The 21591-nt window shown below is 46.9% G+C and overlaps 1 protein-coding gene across 1 annotated transcript in view; it reads left to right on the top strand.

Moving 5' to 3' along the window:
• The window catches only part of PLPPR3 (phospholipid phosphatase related 3), a 183032-nt gene that overhangs the window by 63485 nt on the left and 97956 nt on the right, over nt 1-21591 (top strand). The window contains exon 2 of the mRNA XM_073655184.1: nt 2854-2980. Coding sequence (XP_073511285.1) covers nt 2900-2980 — 81 coding nt within the window. The 5' untranslated portion in view covers nt 2854-2899. The remainder of the gene's footprint in view (nt 1-2853; nt 2981-21591) is intronic.

Genomic DNA, 21591 nt, shown 5'->3' with positions numbered 1-21591 from the left:
CTCATGAAGCTAAGAAGTGTCAGGAGTGGTTGCAACGTACATGAGCGGGCCCCTCATGCTTTTGAGCAGGCTACGGCTCTCTCGCGGGTCACCTGTTGCCCTTCACTGGTCATGGGGTGCGGGGTGTCACCTCCGGGGGACGGAGCTTGCGGGGTGCGCACTCAGTCCGGATATCGCATTCTAGGAGATACACTCCTAGCATTGCTGGGAGACGGGACACCGCCTGCTGGGGCAGTCAGATGATGGGAGGTGTCCTCCAGTCTTTTCTACCCTCCTCTGGTGTCCCTGTGGTCTGGGGGTGGGGATTGGGAATTGCTCCAGCGTAGTCAGGTGACTGCTGGGAGGCAGATTTAAACCCGCCACTTCCTCCTTTTCATTGCTGATTATTTCAGTTCAGGCGGGTGGTTAAGGTCAGCAGTTCTGTGCTTCTGAGGTGGTTCATGATTTGGTGCCTGTGCTTGGCTTATCCCTGTTAATGTGATTGTATAGCATTAAAAGAGTTTTTACAATTATTATATGAAAATACATGAAAACAATTTACCTCCAACCTAAAAGTTCTTATCTGGTCCTGCCACTGACGCTTGCGGCTGATACTTTTTATCTTCTTTCTATGGTTCTGCTCTTACACCATACAGTGTAAAACAGTGAAAAAGACAAAATAAGGAGGCATTTACATTGGCTGACCCACCGCCATTAGATAATCTGCCAATAGCAACATGCAAGTCAATCAGCAGACATATAGCCTCTTTAGACAGGATGACAGCATTTCTATGCTTACAGATCAATCATAATACAATCACTCTGTGTGCACAGAATATCATAGCTCTCGACAGCACATCCTGTTTAAACATGACCAGGTGCTGCAGAGAACATTGATTTTTAAGCAAGCATTTTACTCGTTTGTCGGGTGATTGGCAACTTGGTTAGACAGGTCAATTATCAGGAAAAGAGGGTTCCAGATAATCGGCTAATGTAAATGCACTATATACAGTATGTGTGTTCACACGTTGCGCCCGCATTTGCTGCGGTTTTCAAATATAGCTGCAAAAACTATTCGTTTTTAGAGTTATAGAGGCCATATAATGCACTGCGGCCTCAACCTGTATATGCCGCCTCAGAAAGGACCACTGTCCACGTCGTGAATTTCTATATAAAAACATTTTACTGTTTATATGTTTAGTCTTTTAACCACTTCAGGTTTCCAAAGACGGCGATCAGTCAAAAGAAGTGAGCTGACCATTCTTCATTCATCTTTCACTCTGAAGATGCTCTATACTTTACAAGTCAAGGTGGTTTCAAATACAGGGTTTGTTATTTTAAAAAAAAAACAAACAAAAAAAAAACACTACAGTTTTGGTGCAGTATTTTTTGTGCCTACAGGAGGATCCAACAGGAAGGCTAAGCATAAGCTACTGTATGTACACACTGAATTTTCCCATGGTGGTCAAAAACAATGAGATCTAGTGGAAACCATTTCAGGAAACACTTCTTTATGCTACATGCATATGGCATTTTTTAGACGCCAGCGCAGCCACCAAGTTTTCCCGGGCGAAGCTACTTTAGGAAAGCTCCAGCCGATGTTTTCTTGAAGCGGCTTTGCCAGCGGTCTTTCCATCATTCTTGCGGCGCAAGCAAGTTTTGCTCTATACTGTCAAGTATACACTGTGTTCCAAATTATTATGCAAATAATATTTTCTCAGATTTTCCCAAATTACCTATATGAATTGCAGTTGTTGTAATTTTCCAGTCAAATAACTATTAGAGTACAATTGAAAGGTTTTTGTACAAACTGCCTATGATAACAGTATATTTAAAAAAATAAAAAACTCAAACTGCACTCAAAATGCATGTTCCAAATTATTATGCACAGCAGAGTTTTCAACCTTTTCATTTTAATAAAGAACAAAAAAATGGTCATTTTTGAAATTATAAGCATTAGCAGGTTATTACAAACTGAAATCAAACAGTTTTCAACTCAAAACTTTATTCTAGATGATGTTACATTTGCACATAGGACCCCTTGTTCGAAAGGAGCTTCTGAACTCTCTCGTCCATTGAATTTGTCAGGTTTTGGATGGTTTCTGCTTTAATTGTTTTGCATGAGGACAGAATACCCTCCCAGAGCTGTTGCTTAGATGTGAACTGCCTCCCGCCATCATAGACACTCCTTTTGATGATGCTCCAGAGGTTCTCAATGGGGTTGAGGTCAGGGGAGCATGGGTGCCACACCATAAGTTTGTCCCCTTTTATGCCCATAGCAACCAGAGATGCAGATGTGTTATGTGCAGCATGAGACGGGCATTATCATGCATGAAAATGATCTTGCTGCGGAATGCACGGTTCTTGAAAGTTCTTGAAGGAGATTTTTTTTTGTTTCCTGAAGCAATTTAGATGACTTTTCAGCCATTTTGGAAGAGTTTTTATCCTGAAGGGGTTTTTTTGCAGCGTTTTGATTGGATTGTATCAGGATCCACTTTGAAGAAGTGACATGCAATTTTAAAAACCTGTAAGCGCTAAAAAAAAAGCTCAAAAGACTGAATATATGAACAGAAATTTGGTTATAAAATAGAAATGAATAGGAAAGTCTTTCAAGCATTTTTTGAGCAAATGTTCAGGCTTTTTTTTGAGTGGACACGCTCCAAAAGTCTCTTGAGTGTACACATACCCCCATTTCTTGTCAGTCCTTTGGTTCAAAAATACTGCATAAAAAACTGCCACAAAAACTGTATCGCTTTTCTTAAAAATGCTGTCTGTAAAACCTCCCCTACATGGTAAAACTGGGTTAAAATGGTAATTTAAAAGGTAAAAATGTAAGAAATTGTATTAAAGTCTTTTTACTTTTTAAATCCACAGGCGTCCTACGGACCCTTCTGTCTTACCAGTCACCCCACTGGGTGCGATGATATCCCCTAAAGAGAAAAGCAAAGTTCGCCCCCCCAAGGACAGTATGACTCTGTTGCCTTGCTTCTACTTTGTGGAGGTGAGTAAAGACAACGAAATGATTAATCACTCAATCCTAAATAGTTATTTCCAAACGATTGCAGTCATGCAAAGAAAAAACAAACTCTGATAGTAATCATCCTCCCCAGGTCTAGTGTAGGCTGATCCTGTCTCTCTGTTGAGGTTGCAGAGGTGACGTCACGTTGACACCACACATCACTGCTGCAGCAATCACTTTGCACAGTAGTGTATGACCTCTGCATGAGCAGAGCTGCTGAGCTTGGTGATTGGCTGCAGTGGTGATGTGAAGTCACCACTGCAGCCAAAACACAAAGCCATAAGCAGCAGTGGAGAGTCAGCACTGGATACAGGGAAGATACATACCATATTATTTTTCATTTTTTCAAGGGTTACCAAGATACAGTGGATTTTCTGCTGTATATTTTCTTGTGGAAATTCTGATGTGTTTTAAGTGCCAACATAATAGCATAGTGTGTACAAAAGTTGTGAATGTCACTATGATTTTCACCATTTGCAAAGTAAATGGTGAAAGGTGTGTGGCTTGCCCATAGCTTCTTCGCAATGACATTGCTGCAAAGTACCACTTTGGATTTCAATCTGTCACCCTCGCTGGAGGATAAAAACTACAGCAATTTTTTGTTATAGATTTTGTTGCTGAAAATGTACATTTAACTTGAATTGAAAATGAAAACCGCAGTGCCTATCAATTTACTCTGCAAAATTTCATCTGTGATTTTTGAATAAGATTTCATGAACTCTCATTCACAACGCTGCTACTGTAAGACGCAAATCCACTGCATATTCAGCACATGGGAACATACGTACTGCTCGACAACTTATGCTGTATAACAGAATGCGAAATATTTACTGCAAATCAGAGGTGCAGCTTACATTCTAGCACAGCATCAGCTTATCTGACTCATATATGTGTAGTGTCCAAAGCTATGAACCCAGATTGTACCCCAATCACCATTCTAAGGCCATGGCCCCACTATCAGTATTCGGTCAGTATTGTTTCTCAGGAGTGGGTGATAAAACCAGATGAGGAACAATCAGAGAAAAGGTATAATAGCAACAAGTCACCAATTCTACATTTATCACCCACTCCTGGTTTTGGCTCCCACTCCTGAGAAAAAACACAGACCGAATACTGATAGTGGGGCCATGGCCTAATACTGATGTTAACATCCTAATGTTAATCTCTATGTGTATTAGGTGTATTAGTCTTTTCCTCCTACCAGCATAGTAATGAGACGGCTCCTGTGTCAGACTGTGATGAATGCTGTAAAGGAATTGTTCACATCCAATCGTAAAATAACCCCACCTTGATGTGCAACAGTTCACAATTAGCAAGCTAAGTAGATTAGTTAGATTTCTGCCAAATCGGATCTTGAGCTCATGTTTAAGAAAATTGGCACAGAAATGTATTAAATACAGATGCTTCAAAATCATGCTCCAATCCCATTTATTAAGTAAAATGATTTACTAAATATTGATATTAATTTTACACAATTAATAGCATGGAAAATCCGGACAAGAACACGGAGTATTGCAGACTCAAATAAAACCATTATTTATTAGAAAATATTACAAATACAGATAACAGACTGTGCAATAAAGACATAACACAAACAGTAAAGATACGCATAGCTCCAGGTATCCACAGTTAGTACATCAGGAGGTCCCAAATGGGCCCATACTAAACAACATATACAGTCATGGCCAAAAGTATTGAGAATGAGACAAATAGTAATTTTTCCAAAGTTTACTGCTTCATTTTTTGTAATGGCAATTTGCATATACTCCTGAATGTCAAAGAGTGATCAGCTTAACAGTAGTGTTGAGCCACCCCCGTAGTGTTCGAGTTCGGTTCGGTTCGTCGAACACCCGTGTGTTCGCCGAACTGTTCGTCGAACTGTTCGTCGAACACCTTCGAACACCGTTAAAACCAATGGCAGGCAAACAAAAACACATAGAAACACATAGAAAACACCTTCAAAGGTGTCCAAAAGCTGACAAACTGCTCAGAAGACATAACTAACACATGGAAAAGTGACAAGTACATATAGTCATGCGAAAATAAAAGAGGTGGAGGAGTAAAAGGAGGGGGAGACACAGATATAGGCATGTCATGCCCTTCTAAAATCCAAAAAGTGAGAAGCCGACACGGCCAGTCCGCTCCTGCCCGTGCCACCTCCGTGTCGCCGGGTTTGTGCCAGAGCCGCGGTGAACCCTGACGGCCAGCCCCCCTCTCCCAATACTGGTGCCTGTCCGCTGGTGGGTCGAGCGAGCCCCCCTGTGGTGGAGGCAGCTCTAAGCTTTTTAATTTAAATTGTCTCTCTAATTTGAATGAATACACTTTAAATCCATTTACAAGGATCTATTGGAGGGCAAGTCTCATGCCAGCAGCCGCGGTAATTCCAGCTCCAGTAGCGTCCACTAAAGCTGCTGCAGTTAAAAAGCTTTTATAAGGATCGAGCTCGGCTGTCCACCGCAAGGCATCCTACTGCCAGTCCCAGCCCCTATGCCTTGGGGTGCCTCCTGATGCTCTTCACTAAGTATCCCATGGTCCCGAAGCATTTCCTTTGAAAAAATTAAGTGTCTAAACTACAGGTGGTGCAGCTTGCTTAACAGCCGGGATAATCCGCTCACTAGCAGACACTGCTACTAGGCACAAAGTATTTCCTGGGCTAGATGCAGTTAAAAATTTGTAATTAGATACTCTCGTTGGATGCTGAGAAAGCATTCCATAGAGTCTCCTGGCACGCCATATATGATTCTCTTAAAAAGCTTGGGGTAGGGGTCTAGGGGACCCTTTTATAGCCAAAATCACGGCCCTGTATCGCAATACGTCACCTAGGCTGAAGATAAATGGAACTGTAGCACCCTGAGTGCTCGGTTGCTACAGACGTATTGCACCTCACCCAGAGGTGTGATATCTCACTCTCAGGTAAGGATGGAGTGTGGATCAGGACCCGACACCTGCATGCATTACACCACATTGCCGTGGGGCAGGGCGACCAATATGCCCCTGAGATGGGCACGACAGTCCCTGTCCCTGGCTGGAGTGGGGGGAGGGAACACTGAGGAAGGGGAACCCTGTAGTGCAGGAGCAGGGAGGAAGCAGTTCCTGGGTGCATTGAGAAGGGAGTATAAAAGGTGGGCACCATCTTAGTTCAGTGCAGAGAAGTCTGAGCAGAAGTGGCAGGGAGCAGGGGCTCTGCATGAGCTCTGCTCCGGAGGCGGGCCTAGTAACAGAGGCCCAGGCCTGGAAGAGGGAGAAGGAAGGAAGAGGAGCGGAGAAGGCTCCAGGAACGAGGAATGAAGGGATCCCAGGGGTGCGGACGGGCGAGTCGCCACCGCACGCCCGAATCCACCTGCGTGGAGGGGTCAGGCCAAAGGGGGAGACCGGTCCCCGAACTAGTGGAGGCAGGAAACGACCCTCAGCTAGAAACCGGAGGCTCTGACATTTTATGTGGCGCAGCCCCTCGCTACACCCGCTAGGAAGGCACCACATAGGGTCAGGGAAACTGGCGCCAAGTTTACCAAGAGGAGGCCCGAGGCAGCCGGACAGAAGTGTTGGTAAGAAAGGCCAGACAAAGGACACACAAAGGGGGTCCTGTGAAGTGCTCCAAAGTTATCTGGGAGTTGTCTGAGCCCCTCACCTGGTGAGCACAGTACGACGTGGGCAGCCGTTACCTGCAGACGTGGTCTGGATAATAAGAACTGTGAGTAAAGGCCCTGGACTGCATCACTGACTCCGTGTCGTTACTGCTGCTGCCCTGCACCATCACCCCCATCCTCCGCATACACTGCCCTGAGGCTATACTCCTCCCGTGGGGAGTTATGCTACGCTCTGCTGCACCCACAACACCAGCCTCAGCGGTCTGCCCTGTAGCAGCGGTTCACTCTGACCGCAATCCACGGGTGGCGTAGTCGGACATTTAAACATCAAAACCACATAAATAGTTCCGCCACTGGTTTGACCGCCCTGAGCCACGGAACCGGGTCGCCGCCACGAAGACTACAACCACCAGCATCCACCAAAAAGGGTCCGGCTCCAGGTGTCCCAAGGCCCAGGGGGTGCGTCAGAACATTTTCATCACCTTTCACAATCACCAATGGGACAAGGCAGGGATGTCCTCTGTCCCCTCTCTTATACATCCTAGTGACGGAGCACCTGCTCTCATCAATTCGCCATAACCCCAATATTAGGTGGATTGAGGTGGGAGGCACCGAGTACAAGTGCTCTCTATTTGCTGATGATGTCCTAGTATATATCACTCAATCACATATATCCATCCCTGCTGTTATGGCTGAAATAGATCACTTTGTTACATGGTCAAATTTTAAAATCAATGCAGCGAAGTCTGAGGCCCTCGATGTCTCCCTCCCCAAATCCATATAGGATTCCATCCAGTCCAACTTTCCCTTTGCCTGTCCCTCACAGGGTATCAAATACTTAGGAATTCCTATTCATAGAGACCTCTCCCATCTATGTTATCTTAATTTTGGGCCCTTTATTGAACAACTCCATACAGACCACGGTTGGCAAGTTAGAACTGTAAGATTCACTACGTGAACCGCTGGTGTTTTGTGGAAAAGCACATGTACACTGCGTTCCAAATTATTATGCAAAAAGTGTTTAGGAGTGATAAGGGAAGAATTTGTTTGTTTGTCAGTTAAACTCATTGATGGTGATGTGTGTCAGGGCTCTTTATATCACTGTAAGCAATTGCAGACACCTGTGCTAATTAGTTTGGCAGGTGTGTCCAATGAAAGGCAAGACTACTTAAGAAGGCTCTCTCACATTATTAAGCAGCCTACATTTTCTGCCAAAATGGGAAAGAAAAAGGATGTGTCGGCTGCTGAGAAGCAACAAATTGTGGAGTGTTTAGGTCAAGGCATGACTACAATCAACATTGTGCGATGATCAGGATGAAGTGTCTTGGCAATCAAGAAGTATGTAGCTGATTCACAGTACACACGTGTGCGTGCTGATAAGGGCAAATTGAGGACTCTTTCCTACAGGCAATTACGTCAGGTTGAAAGAGCAGCGGCCAAAAAGCCTTGTCATAGCAGCAGACAAGTTTTTGAAGCTGCTTGTGCCTCCAACGTCCCCCGAACAACAAGATGCAGGGTCCTTCAGAGGTTTGCAGCTGTGCATACGCCATCCTGTCGACCTCCTCTATCCACTTCACACAAGCAGAAATGGCTCCAGTGGGCCAAACATTACATGAAGACTGATTTCAAAACAGTTTTGTTCACGGATGAGTGCCGTGCAGCACTCGATGGTCCAGATGGATGGAGTGGAGGATGGCTGGTTGATGGACACCCCACGCAAACACGGCTACAGCGCCAACAAGGAGGAGGTGGAGTAATGTTTTGGGCTGGAATCATGGGGAGAGAGATTGTCGGCCCCTTTAGGATCCCTGAAGGCGCTAAAGATGAACTCCATAATGTATGTGGATTTTCTCAAACAGCACTTCCTGCCATGGTTCAAGAAGAAGAACCGTGTATTTCACAGCAAGATCATTTTTCTGCATGATAATGCACCATCTCATGCTGCACATAAAACATCTGCATCTCTGGCTGATATGGGCATAAAAGGGGACAAACTTATGGTGTGACCCCCATGCTCCCCTGACCTCTACCCCATTCAGAAACTTTGGAGCATCATTAAAAGGAGTGTCTATGATGGCGGGAGGCAGGTCACATCTAAGCAACAGCTCTGGGAGGGTATTCTGTCCTCATGCAAAACAATTGAAGCAGAAACCATCCAAAACCTGACAAATTCAATGGACGAGAGAGTTCAGAAGCTCCTTTCGAACAAGGGGTCCTATGTGAAAATGTAACATCACCTAGAATAAAGTTTTGAGTTGAAAACTGTTTGATTTCAGTTTCTAACAACCTGCTAATGCTTATAATTTCAAAAATGACCATTTTTTTGGTCTTTATTAAAATGAAAAGGTTGATCGAAAAGTTTGGGGGATCTAAGAGTGTGGCAACCCAGTAGTCATGATTACTTCGAATTCTGACAATATGAGGGTCATGCTGCAGGTAGTGCAGCAAGAAGGCACTTATGTGTCTTGCGCATCTCGGAGCCCCAAAATTATTTTCCGGGCTAGATGCAGCTAAAAATTATTTTTAATTTTAAATCTGGTGAAGCTTTAGTATAGATGGCCTAATAGGATCAGTGCTGCACACTGCTACAAAGCCCAAATTATTTTCCAGTCAAGATACAGATAAACATGATTAGTAATTTGAAAGCTTAAAACGGTTGGTAGGGTGATTTTAACCAATCATCAAGCTTTTACTCTCCCCAGGATGACACAGGGGTAGAAAAGTCGTTTCGGATCCATGATTTGTTCATCTTTATGAACGTGAGTCTGTCTACATTATCAGTGGAGAGCCGCGTGCGCTTATCTGTCAGCACACCACCAGCAGCGCTGAACACACGTTCAGACAGAACGCTGGCTGCGGGGCATGACAAGATCTCCAAGGCGTAAGTGGCTAGCTCCGGCCATTTATCCAGATTGGAAGCCCAAAAAGAGCAAGGGTCCAGTGACACAGTCGTGGCTTCAATGTTTACTTGGAGATACTCCTGTACCATCGTCTCTAGGCGTTGACTATGTGTCAGACTTCTTGTCTCCTGTGGCCTTGCAAAGGATGGGCTAAAAAAGTGGTGAAATGATTTCGCAAAATTGATGTTACCAGCAGATACTGTGGTTCTGTTACGGTTTGAGTGCTGAACACTTGACGGTCCCACGGTTGGCAAGTTGGAACTGTGAGATTCACTACGTGCACCACTGGTATTTTGTGGAAAAGCACATGTAAGATTCTGCAACAGTCTCTGCTGATACTCCTGCATGCGTGCATCCCTTTCTATGGCAGGAATAATTTCTGCAAATTTACTTTTGTACCGGGGATCTAACAGTGTAGCAACCCAGTAGTCAGGATTATTTCTAATTCTCACAATTCGAGGGTCATGTTGCAGGTAGTGCAGCAAGAAGGCACTCATGTGTGTTGCGCATCCAGGAGCACCAAGTCCCTGTTGTGTTGGTGGCGAGGTAACAATCATGCTTCCTTCCTCTGTCCTCTCCCCCCAACCTCGCACAACAGAAATGTGATCAAGGTCTCCCTCATCTGATGAGTCTTCCATCAGTTCGTCCTCCACTTCTTCCTGGGCTCCTGCACCTTCCTCACTAGTTTGGCTGCTACCATGCGCCCTGGTAAAACCATCTCCCCCACCCTCACATGCCTGCCGCCTTGGTGCTGCCGACCGTCTGGACCTTGCAGATGTTAGCCCTTCCGCATACAACTCCTCCTCCTCTACTTCCTCCACCTCCTCTTGTGCCACCACCTGACTCCGAATTCTGTTTAACATGTGCTCCAGCATGTAAATCACCGGAATAGTCATGCTGATAATGGCATCGTCAGCACTAAACATCTTCGTCGCCATTTCAAAACTGTGCAGAAGGGTGCATAGGTCCCTGATCTGAGACCACTCCTCCAGCGTGATTTGCCCCACCTCTGAATCTCGTTGGCCCAGGCTATACGTCAGAACGTATTGCACCAGGGCTTGTCGGTGCTACCACAGTCGCTGTAACATGTGCAGAGTTGAATTCCACCGGGTAGGCACATCGCATTTTAGCCGGTGAAGTGGCAGGCCCAACGACTTCTGTAGAGATGTAAGTCGCTGAGCTGCGGGATGCGAACGGCGGAAGTGAGCACACAGCGACCGTGCCCTCTGCAGAAGGCCATCTAGTCTGGGATAGTGGGCTAAAAATTGCTGGACAACCAGGTTCAACACGTGAGCCATACAAGGCACGTGTGTGACATTGCCCCGGCGAAGGGCCGCACCCAGGTTTGCAGCATTGTCGCACACGGCCTTCCCTGGTTTCAGGTCCAGTGGAGACAACCATTCATGAAATTGGTTCTCCAGAGCTGACCACAACTCCTCAGCTGTGTGACTCACATTTCCCAGACATTTCAATGTAAAAACCGCCTGATGACGCTGAGCCCTACTGCCAGCATAGTAAGGAGGTGTGCAGGATCCCTTCTGCGCAGTTAGAAAGCTTGTGGCATGACCAGACAGGCTTTGGGTGCAGGTGGAAGACCGAGAGGAGGTTGAGGAGGCAGAAGCAGTGGAGGAACTTTGACATAAAGAGGATTGACGCACAACTCGTGGGGACGGCAAGACTTGGACAGCAGCCCCTTGTCCTGCTGTCACCATAGTTACCCAGTGCCCAGTCAGCGACATGTAACGCCCCTGTCCATGCCTACTCGTCCAAGTGTCTGTGGTGAAATGCACCCTGTCACACACAGAGTTTCTCAAAGAAGCGGTGATGTTGTGTGCGACATGCTGGTGGAGCGCAGGCACACCTTTCTTTGAGAAGTAGTGCCGACTGGGCATCTGGTACTGGGGCACTGCGACGGACATAAGGTCTCGAAAATCCTCTGTGTCCACCAGGCGGAAAGGCAGCATTTCTGTAGCCAAGAGCTTGCAGATGGTGAAATTCAACCTCTTAGCTTTCTCATGGCTAGGAGGAAATGGTCTTTTACTTGTCCACATCTGAGGGACCGAGGGCTGGCTATTGTGCTTAGACGGGGTTGATAAGGGTGTCCCCGGCAAACTGCCGGTCTGTGAGGAAGATGCAGGCGGACATGTTAGGTTGCCTTGATCCAAAGGTGGTGCTATCGATGTCGGACAGCGCTCAACACCAGCTGGTGTTACCACCTCCAAAGAAAATGATGACCTGCCAATCACGCTGGCTGTTGCGGGTAAAGAGGTGGCAGGTCTGCGCCCCAAAACAGGTGTGACTGCTGTCCCCCCAGTCACAGAGGATGAAGAGGCCGCGGATGCACAAGATATGGCAGACGGTGATTGGCCCGGCCGGCTAGGCCGCATTGTAGCACACTGAGCTTCCCACTGCAACTTATGCTTCATGTCCATGTGCCGGTTCATGCATGAAGTACTCAAACTATGTATTTTTTGGCCTCTACTTAGCTTTTGCTGACAAATGTTACAGATAACACGAGTTGGGTCATCTTTATCGATCTGAAAAAATGCCCAGGCTATGCAAGGCTTAGCACCCATGCGACCTGAAGAGCCACCACGACTTGTGGTGAGAGGCAGAGTTGTGTTTGAGGATGCAGTTGTTGACGTGCTTCCAGTACTACGTCTCTGTCCAGGAAGGCGCAACCTGACCTCGTCGTCACTAGCATCTTCCTCCACCTCCTCTGCTGACCTCATCTCTTGGCTGACTGTGGGTTGACAGTAAGTGGGATCTCCGACCTCATCATCATCACCCTGTGCGTTATCACACCCGTCGTCCTCAGAGCCAACCTGTTCCTGCCCTGACAAAAAACTAAAGTTGTCGCTCCAATCAGGTATTTGAGTCTTATCATCGTCTTCCTCATTGTCTCCACCAACAGGAGTTACAGTTTGGGAATGAGGGTCTACATTATGGTCAGAACCTTCTGCGTCTGGTCCTGGATCCGACTCATAAAGATTCTGGGCATCAGTGCAGATCATTTCCTCGTCTGGATTCACAGAAGCGCTGGAGTCGACCTCTGATTCCCAGGCTATAGTATGAGTAAACAGCTCTGCAGACTCAACCATCTGTTCTACCTCATACTCAGACGGGCAGCTGGAGATTTGGGAGCTGTGAGGAAGCAAGTGCGATTTGGGTGACACCTTTGAGGACTGGAGTATTTGTGATGTTGAAGTTGATGTGGAGGAGAGCCCACTTAAAGGAGCACTTGATATCCGTTGAAGCACCTGCTGTTTTTGTGCCTCATCTGGAATTTGTAGCGATTGGCGTGGCCGTAAGAAAGGGATCTTATCACATTGTCCGCTAAAAGAAGTAGACATTTTAGTTTGGCTGGAAGATGGTCTTTCTTCTGCAGATGTTACTGTTGCTTTAACACCTACCCCACGGACACAACCTTTTTTCCCCTTCCCAACACGCCTATTCCCCTTTCCACCAGCAGCAGGCCTTTTTCCACTCATTTTGGTGGTTAACTAATTCACAACTCTGGAGTTGTTTGCACAAAAAAACAATGGATGGTAACCGAGCAGAGCTGAGTGGCCAAACTGTGGTATTAGGCCAAAACTATTGGCTGGGTTAGATGCAGAAAAAAATTATTTTGAATTTGCAACCTGATGGAGGTCAGTATAGATGGACTAATACAAATAGTCCCACACACAGCTAGAAGCCCAAATATTTTTTCAGAGGTACTGTAGATGCAGATAAAAATTAGTTTTAATTTGCAACCTGATGGAGGTCAGTATAGATGGACTAATAGAGAAAGTCCGACACACTACTAGAAGGCCAAATATTTTTTCAGAGGTAGATGCAGAAAAAAATATATTCAGTTTGCAACCTGATGGAGGTCAGTATAGATGGACTAATACAAATAGTCCCACACACAGCTAGAAGCCCAAATATTTTTTCAGAGGTACTGTAGATGCAGATAAAAATTATTTTTAATTTGCAACCTGATGGAGGTCAGTATAGATGGACTAATAGACCAAGTCCCACACACTGCTAGAAGCCCAAATATTTTTTCAGAGCTAGATGCAGAAAAAAATTATTTTTAATTTGCAACCTGATGGAGGTCAGTATAGATGGACTAATAGACCAAGTCCCACACACCGCTAGAAGCCCAACTATTTTTTCAGAGCTAGATGCAGAAAAAAATTATATTCAATTTGCAACCTGCTGGAGGTCAGTATAGAAGGACTAATAGAACAAGTCCCACACACTGCTAGAAGCCCAAATATTTTTTCAGAGCTAAATGAAGAAAAAAATTATTTTTAATTTGCAACCTGATGGAGGTCAGTATAGATGGACTAATAGACCAAGTCCCACACACTGCTAGAAGCCCAAATATTTTTTCAGAGCTAGATGCAGAAAAAAAATATTTTTAATTTGCAACCTGATGGAGGTCAGTATAGATGGACTAATAGACCAAGTCCCACACACCGCTAGAAGCCCAAATATTTTTTCAGAGCTAGATGCAGAAAAAAATTATTTTTAATTTGCAACCTGATGGAGGTCAGTATAGATGGACTAATAGACCAAGTCCCACACACTGCTAGAAGCCCAAATATTTTTTCAGAGCTAGATGCAGAAAAAAATTATTTTTAATTTGCAACCTGATGGAGGTCAGTATAGATGGACTAATAGACCAAGTCCCACACACCGCTAGAAGCCCAAATATTTTTTCAGAGCTAGATGCAGAAAAAAATTATTTTTAATTTGCAACCTGATGGAGGTCAGTATAGATGGACTAATAGACCAAGTCCCACACACTGCTAGAAGCCCAAATATTTTTTCAGAGCTAGATGCAGAAAAAAATTATTTTTAATTTGCAACCTGATGGAGGTCAGTATAGATGGACTAATAGACCAAGTCCCACACACCGCTAGAAGCCCAACTATTTTTTCAGAGCTAGATGCAGAAAAAAATTATATTCAATTTGCAACCTGCTGGAGGTCAGTATAGAAGGACTAATAGAACAAGTCCCACACACTGCTAGAAGCCCAAATATTTTTTCAGAGCTAAATGAAGAAAAAAATTATTTTTAATTTGCAACCTGATGGAGGTCAGTATAGATGGACTAATAGACCAAGTCCCACACACTGCTAGAAGCCCAAATATTTTTTCAGAGCTAGATGCAGAAAAAAATTATATTCAGTTTGCAACCTGATGGAGGTCAGTATAGATGGACTAATAGAATGATGCTATGCCCAAAAGATTTTACTTCACTAGGTGCAGTAAAAAAATTGGTATTCTATACACAGGTGTTATATCTTGCAACACAGATAGGCTACTCCACTGACTAACACACTCTGCAATAGGCCAAAAAGGATTAGCTTTGCTAGATTCAGCCAAATGCTGTGAAAAAAACTTGCACAGCACTGGCACAGACCTGCCTGGCAAAAACTGATAGGAACTCATGTAACCTAGTCCTGAAAAGGACTCCAATTACAATTAGTCTTTACTCCCACAACCTATCTATTTAAGAGCACAGACCTCCCTGATAAAAGTCGTAGGAAATGCTGTAACCTAGTCCTTAAAAGGACTGCAATCACAACTATTCCCTACTCCCAAGCTATCTGTATATTTGTGCGAAAATTGGCTTGAAATTAACAAGGTATAGCGCACACAGCAACAGCGGTGCCGTCTAACACGCAGCTGCAGCAGTGAGAAAATGGTGGCGACGGGGAAAATGGCTTGGTCTTATAGGGCAAGGACATGTGACATACACTGCCAATGACACATGCCCTTGCTTGTGTGAAAAAAAGCACTTCGCTCCGTGTGTGCGCTGCTGATAGGCTGACAGATTGCACCTCCCCACTGCAAATGCGGGAAAGAGAAAAAAAAATGGAGATCTTCATTGTTCCTGCAGAGATCCATCCCCTGCCCCTCCCCCCACCCCGCTGTACACTCAAACTGCGTATTAACATTAATTTTCATCATTACTGAGAAAAAATCCAGTTATGATTTTGGTGCACGAACAGTTATCGAACATAACCTCGAACAGCCGAATTTTTCTCAAATTGTTCGTGTTCGCCGAACGGCTCGAACACCGCCCAAAACAGCTTGAATTTGAGATTGGCGAACAGTTCGAGTAGAACAACGCTCATCTCTACTTAACAGCAATTACTGTACTTGCAAAGTCAATATTTGCCCAGAAAATGAACTTTAACCCCCAAAACACATTTCAACATCATTGCAGTCCTGCCTTAAAAGGAGCAGCTAACATCGTTTTAGTGATTGATCCATTAACACAGGTGTGGGTGTTGATGAGGACAGGGCTGGCGATCAATCAGACATGATTAAGTAAGAATGACATCACTGGACACTTTAAAAGGAGGCTGGTTCTTGGTATCATTGTTTCTCTTCAGTTAACCATGGTTATCTCTAAAGAAACACGTGCAGCCATCATTGCACTGCACAAAAATGGCCTAACAGGGAAGAGTATCGCAGCTACAAAGATTGCACCTCAGTCAACAATCTATCGCATCATCAAGAGCTTCAAGGAGAGAGCTTCCATTGTTGTCAAAAAGGCTCCAGGGCGTCCAAGAAAGACCAGCAAGCGACAGGACCGTATCTTAAAACTGTTTCAGCTGCGGGATCGGACTACCAGCAGTGCCGAGCTTGCTCAGGAATGGCAGCAGGCTGGTGTGAGTGCTTCTGCACGCACTGTGAGGCGGAGACTCTTTGAGCAAGGACTGGTTTCAAGGAGGGCAGCAAAGAAGCCACTTCTCTCCAGAAAAAACATCAGGGACCAACTGATATTCTGCAAAAGGTACAGGGAGTGGACTGCTGAGGACTGGGGCAAAGTCATTTTCTCTGATGAATCCCCTTTTCGATTGTTTGGGACATCTGGAAAACAGCTTATTCGGAGAAGAAGAGGTGAGCGCTACCACCAGTCTTGTCTCATGCCAACTGGAAAGCATCCTGAAACCATTCATGTGTGGGGTTGCTTCTCAGCCAAGGGAATCGGCTCACTCACAGTCTTGCCTAAAAACACAGCCATGAATAAAGAATGCTACCAGAATGTCCTCCAAGAGCAACTTCTCCCAACCGTCCAAGAGCAGTTTGGCGCCCAACAATGCCTTTTCCAGCATGATGGAGCACCTTGCCATAAAGCAAAGGTGATAACTAAATGGCTCATGGAACAAAACATAGAGATTTTGGGTCCATGGCCTGGAAACTCCCCAGATCTTAATCCCATTGAGAACTTGTGGTCAATCATCAAGAGACGGGTGGACAAACAAAAACCAACAAATTCTGGCAAAATGCAAGCATTGATTATGCAAGAATGGACTGCTATCAGTCAGGATTTGGTCCAAAAGTTGATTGAAAGCAGGCCAGGGAGAATTACAGAGGTCTTGAAGAAGAAGGGGCAACACTGCAAATATTGACTTGCTGCATTAACTCATTCTCACTGTCAATATAACCTATTGGTACTCATAATATGATTGCAATTATATTTCTGTATGTGATATAAACATCAAACACTAATAAAAACCAGAGGCCAGCAGATCATGTGAAAATATAATTTTGGTGTCATTCTCAAAACTTTTGGCCATGACTGTATACAGAGTACATGGCACAAGCTGCCTTGTGATGGGAGCGTGCAAAACTCTATGCCAATAGAGTGGAGCGATGGAGGTTACTGACCATGCGAACCTGGTTGTTAAAGAGCTACGCTGTGTATTTACTGTATACTAACCTCACTCACCCTTCTCTGACATATACAATTAACATTTTTTTCTGAAAGCAAAGTAAATTCTGAAGTCTGTATAAGGCTTTGTGCCCACGATGCGTTTTTTAAGCGTTTCCGCGGCGGCAAAAACGCTGCAGAAACGCTTAAAAAAACGCATGGTAGAAGGTCTGCAATATTCCCCAATGATAATCCGCATGTGCTGTGCACATGCTGCGGAAGTTTCCGCTACAGATTATCATTGCGGAAAAAAACGCAGCACTACCAATTATTTTGCGGAAGCGCTGCGTTTTCGCCGCCATTGACTTGCATTGGAACGCATAGATTCCGCATCACTGCATATGTAGATGCGCATTCCATGCGTTCTAATGTGCGGATGGTACCCGGGTGTGGAGGAGAGGAGACTCTCCTCCGGACCCGGGTACCATAGAACCTGTAAGAAAAAGACGGATTTTGGTAAGACCTTACCTGTAAAATCCTTTTCAGCGAAGGAAGGAAGGGAGACACAGATCCATTACTAGTGGGTAGGCGGAGCCCCACAGGATAGTTCACCTCAGATTTATAAAAAGTGACGACCGGCCCCTCCAGCTTAGGCTCCTCCTACTCCCATGTTCCTCAGTCCGTATGACGCGCCCCCTGGGCCTGTGCTGCTGCTGCTGTGCAGGGGGAATACCCGGAGCCGGATCGCTGGGGGTTGTAGTTCTCCGTGGCGGTGACCCGGTCCGTGCCCAGGGTGGTCAAACCAGTGGCAGTCTAAATGTTGTAATAAGTGTCCGACTACGCCACCCGTGGATTGCGGTCAGTGGGGACCGCCGCTGCGCTGCCGACCGCTGAGGCTGATGTTGGTTGCGCAGCCGAGTATGGGATAACTCCCTACGGGAGGAGTATTGCCTCAGGGCAGCTAATGTGAGAGATGATGGGAGTGATGGTGTGAGGGTCCCAGTGCTAATGGTGCTGGTGCGGCAAGGAATCACAGAGACGTGAGGTGCAGTTCAGGGTCTTTACTGATGGTACAAGGCAGACCCTCCCGGGAGTACTGGCTAGTATAAGGGGCCTGGTCAGTCTGCGAGCAAGCAGGAGTTCCCCTGGCCAGGTGGAGTTGTAGGCCTCCCCGTTTATCTGCACTCTTCCTGGCTACCTTGCTGTCAGCGGTTACAAGTAGCCCACGTCAATGAGTATACCGTGTGGTGCTCACCCGTATGGCTGGTGACTTGGGGCCTTCTGTTAGCCTCCGCTCCTGGATGGCGGCGCTGGTCCCTTCTTTGTGACTGAGCCTCCGGGCTTCTATGGCCAGAGGACCTGGAATCCCCTGCCGGCTGGTTTCTGCTGCTGGGTTTATATCAGTCCCCACAGCCTCGGACTCCTGTGTCCAGTTTTAGTGTCTTCGTCCAGGGCGAGCTCTGCTCAGCTCCAAACCCTGGACTTCAGCTACTGCTCCTCCAGAGCTCCTGATCTCACTTTCCCTCTCCAGACTCTGACTCTGTCTGCAGCTTCACTCTCTAATCCCGCCCCAGACCCAGTTTATAAGGGCAGATTCCTCCCCTCCCAGGTCTGGGTGGGCCGTGTTGCATGTTTAGGGCCCCTGACCAGAGAAACCTACCACTTGCTCTCAGACATAATATCTCTATTACTGTGGCAACCAGACCCCTGGGGTGTCACACGTACACAAGCTAAGGAAGAGCAGACAACACCAGCAGAACAACACAACACCTTCTGATAATTCAGAAATGCGAGAGAACAGGTTATGCATATAACAGAAAGAACACACAGTCCCAGGCACTACTCACTGGACCTGACAACTGCGATGAGCTGGCAATGCTGGAACAGAGCCCTAGCGCGCCGACCCCAGTCCCGATGACCGCCATCAGAGAGGAGTCGCGCTGCATCTGGAAAACAATAATACACTTCTGCCCTGGGAGGGTGCTGTGTCTCCCTTCCTTCCTTCGCTGAAAAGGATTTTACAGGTAAGGTCTTACCAAAATCCGTCTTTCAGCAGCAGAAAGGAAGGAAGGGAGACACAGATCCATTACTAGTGGGACGTCCCAAAGCAGTCCAGAACTCAAGGGTGGGAAACAGTGGCAGAATCGCCAACACCCCAACAACTTAGTCAAGCGCGCAACAAGCGCCAAAACTAGATAAAGAGATAACCTAAACCACCGCCGCCTGCAGGACCCTGCGTCCCAAGGCCGCATCGGCGGAAGCACTCACGTCCACTTTATAAAATTTAGTAAAAGTGTGGACGGAACGCCATGTAGCCTCCCGGCAGAGCTGCGCTGCCAAGGCCCCCTGACGAACAGCCCACGACGAACCAACTGCTCTCGTGGAATGAGCTCGAACCTTAACCGGACAAGGCTCGCCCTTGAGCCGGTACGCCTCCAGGATAGCCGAACGTATCCACCGAGCTATAGTTTCCTTGGAAGCCCGCTGACCATGCCGACGACAAGCAGGAATCACAAAAAGAGAGTCCGACTTCCGAAACCCTTGCGTGATGGTAAGATAGAACTTCAAAGCCCGCACCAAATCCAATGAGTGCAAGGCCCATTCCTTTGGATTCCTTGGTTTCGGACAGAGGGAGGGCAACACAATGTCCTGATTGACGTGGAAACGTGACACCACTTTGGGCAGAAAATCGCAACGGGTACGAAGCACCACGCGATCCGAGTGGAACTCCAGAAAAGGGGGCGAGCAAGAGAGTGCCGCCAACTCAGAAACCCTTCTCAAAGAGGTAACCGCCACCAGGAAGGCCACCTTCCAAGAAAGCAAGTAAAGCGTAGCTGAATCCATAGGCTCAAACGGCCCGTGCTGAAGAGCCTCCAAGACCAGATTGAGCCGCCAAGGAGTCACAAACGCCCTCCGGGGCGGGAACTGACGTGCAATCCCGCGAAAAAACGAACGCACATCCCTGCGCGAGGCAATAGCTTTCCGAAAAAGCACGGATAGTGCAGATACCTGACCCCGCAAGGTACCAACCGCCGGACCCTTGGCCAAACCACATTGCAGAAAAGCCAAGAAGTTGGGAATGGAAAAAACCCTCGGGTTCCTTTACGATCCAGAACACCATGAATAGAAGGCCTTCCAAGTTCTGTGATAAATCCTGGTCATAGCCGGACCTCTGGCCGCCCGCAAGGTGGCAATGACTTCGGCCGAAAACCCACGACGGGTCAAGATCTCGGTCTCAAGAACCACGCCGTCAAACGAAGCGACTTCAGGTCCGGATGGCGAATGGGCCCTTGGGTTAGCAGGTCCGGGCAAAGAGGCAGTGGAAACGGAGGCGCCGCCAGAAGAGACACCAGCGTTGAATACCACGCCCTCCGTGGCCAATCCGGCGCCACCAAAATCGTCGGAATACGCTCTAGTTTGATCTGCCGGATCACCAGTGGAAGTAAGGATACCGGCGGAAACACGTAGATCAGCTCGAACTGGTCCCACGGGGCCACTAGAGCATCTACCGCCACAGCTTCCGGGTCCCTGTATCTGGACATGAACGTCAGAATCCTGGCGTTCAGCCTGGATGCCATCAAGTCCACTTGGGGAGTCCCCCAACGGGAGCACAGCAGTGCAAAAGCTTCCGGATGAAGACCCCATTCCCCGGGATCCACCTGCTCGCGACTGAGGAAGTCCGCCGTGATATTCAGCACTCCTGGGATGTGAATCGCGGATATGGCTGGAACCCTGGATTCGGCCCAAACCAGGATCCGAGAGACCTCCATCATGAGTCTGGAATCCTCGTCCCGCCCTGATGGTTGATATATGCGACCGCTGTCGCATTGTCTGTCTGAATCCGGACCGTCCAATGTCGGAGGCAGAGAAATATCGCTCTCAACTCCAAGATGTTGATCGGCAGAGACGACTCCTCTGACGACCAGACCCCCTGAACCCAGAGATTGTTCCAAACCCCCCCCCAGCCAGTCAGGCTGGCATCGGTGGTAATGACCGACCACCGTGGGAGGAGGAAGGATTTCCCCAGGGATAAAGTCTCCGGACGTAACCACCATCCAAGAGACTCTAGCACCTTGCGGGAGATACCGACACAGCGATCCAGCGAAGCCGGCGATCGGTCCCAACGGGTCAGAATAAGATCTTGAAGACCTCGGGAATGAAATTGTGCAAACGGTACCGCTTCCATTGCCGCCACCATCAGACCCAGAAGGCGCATACACCTCCGAAGAGACATCGTCATCGCCGACCTCATAGCCTGGACATGGTGATGAAGGTTCGCTTGTTTGTCCGGAGGCAGGGACACCACTGCCCATACAGTGTCGAAATGCATCCCCAAGAACAGGATTGACTGCGATGGCTCCAATGACGACTTCTTCCAATTGACCAGCCACCCGAAGTCCTCCAGGTGCTGAAGGGAGAGATCGCGAGCTGTCACCGCCTCCTCAG

This window comes from Phyllobates terribilis, unplaced genomic scaffold, assembly GCF_046119375.1.
Source record: "Phyllobates terribilis strain yellow unplaced genomic scaffold, ASM4611937v1 Scaffold_1__5_contigs__length_1240528914, whole genome shotgun sequence".
Taxonomy (NCBI): Eukaryota; Metazoa; Chordata; class Amphibia; order Anura; family Dendrobatidae; genus Phyllobates; species Phyllobates terribilis.
Note: the sequence above shows the minus strand (reverse complement) of the source record. Positions and strands in the feature narration are given on the sequence as shown.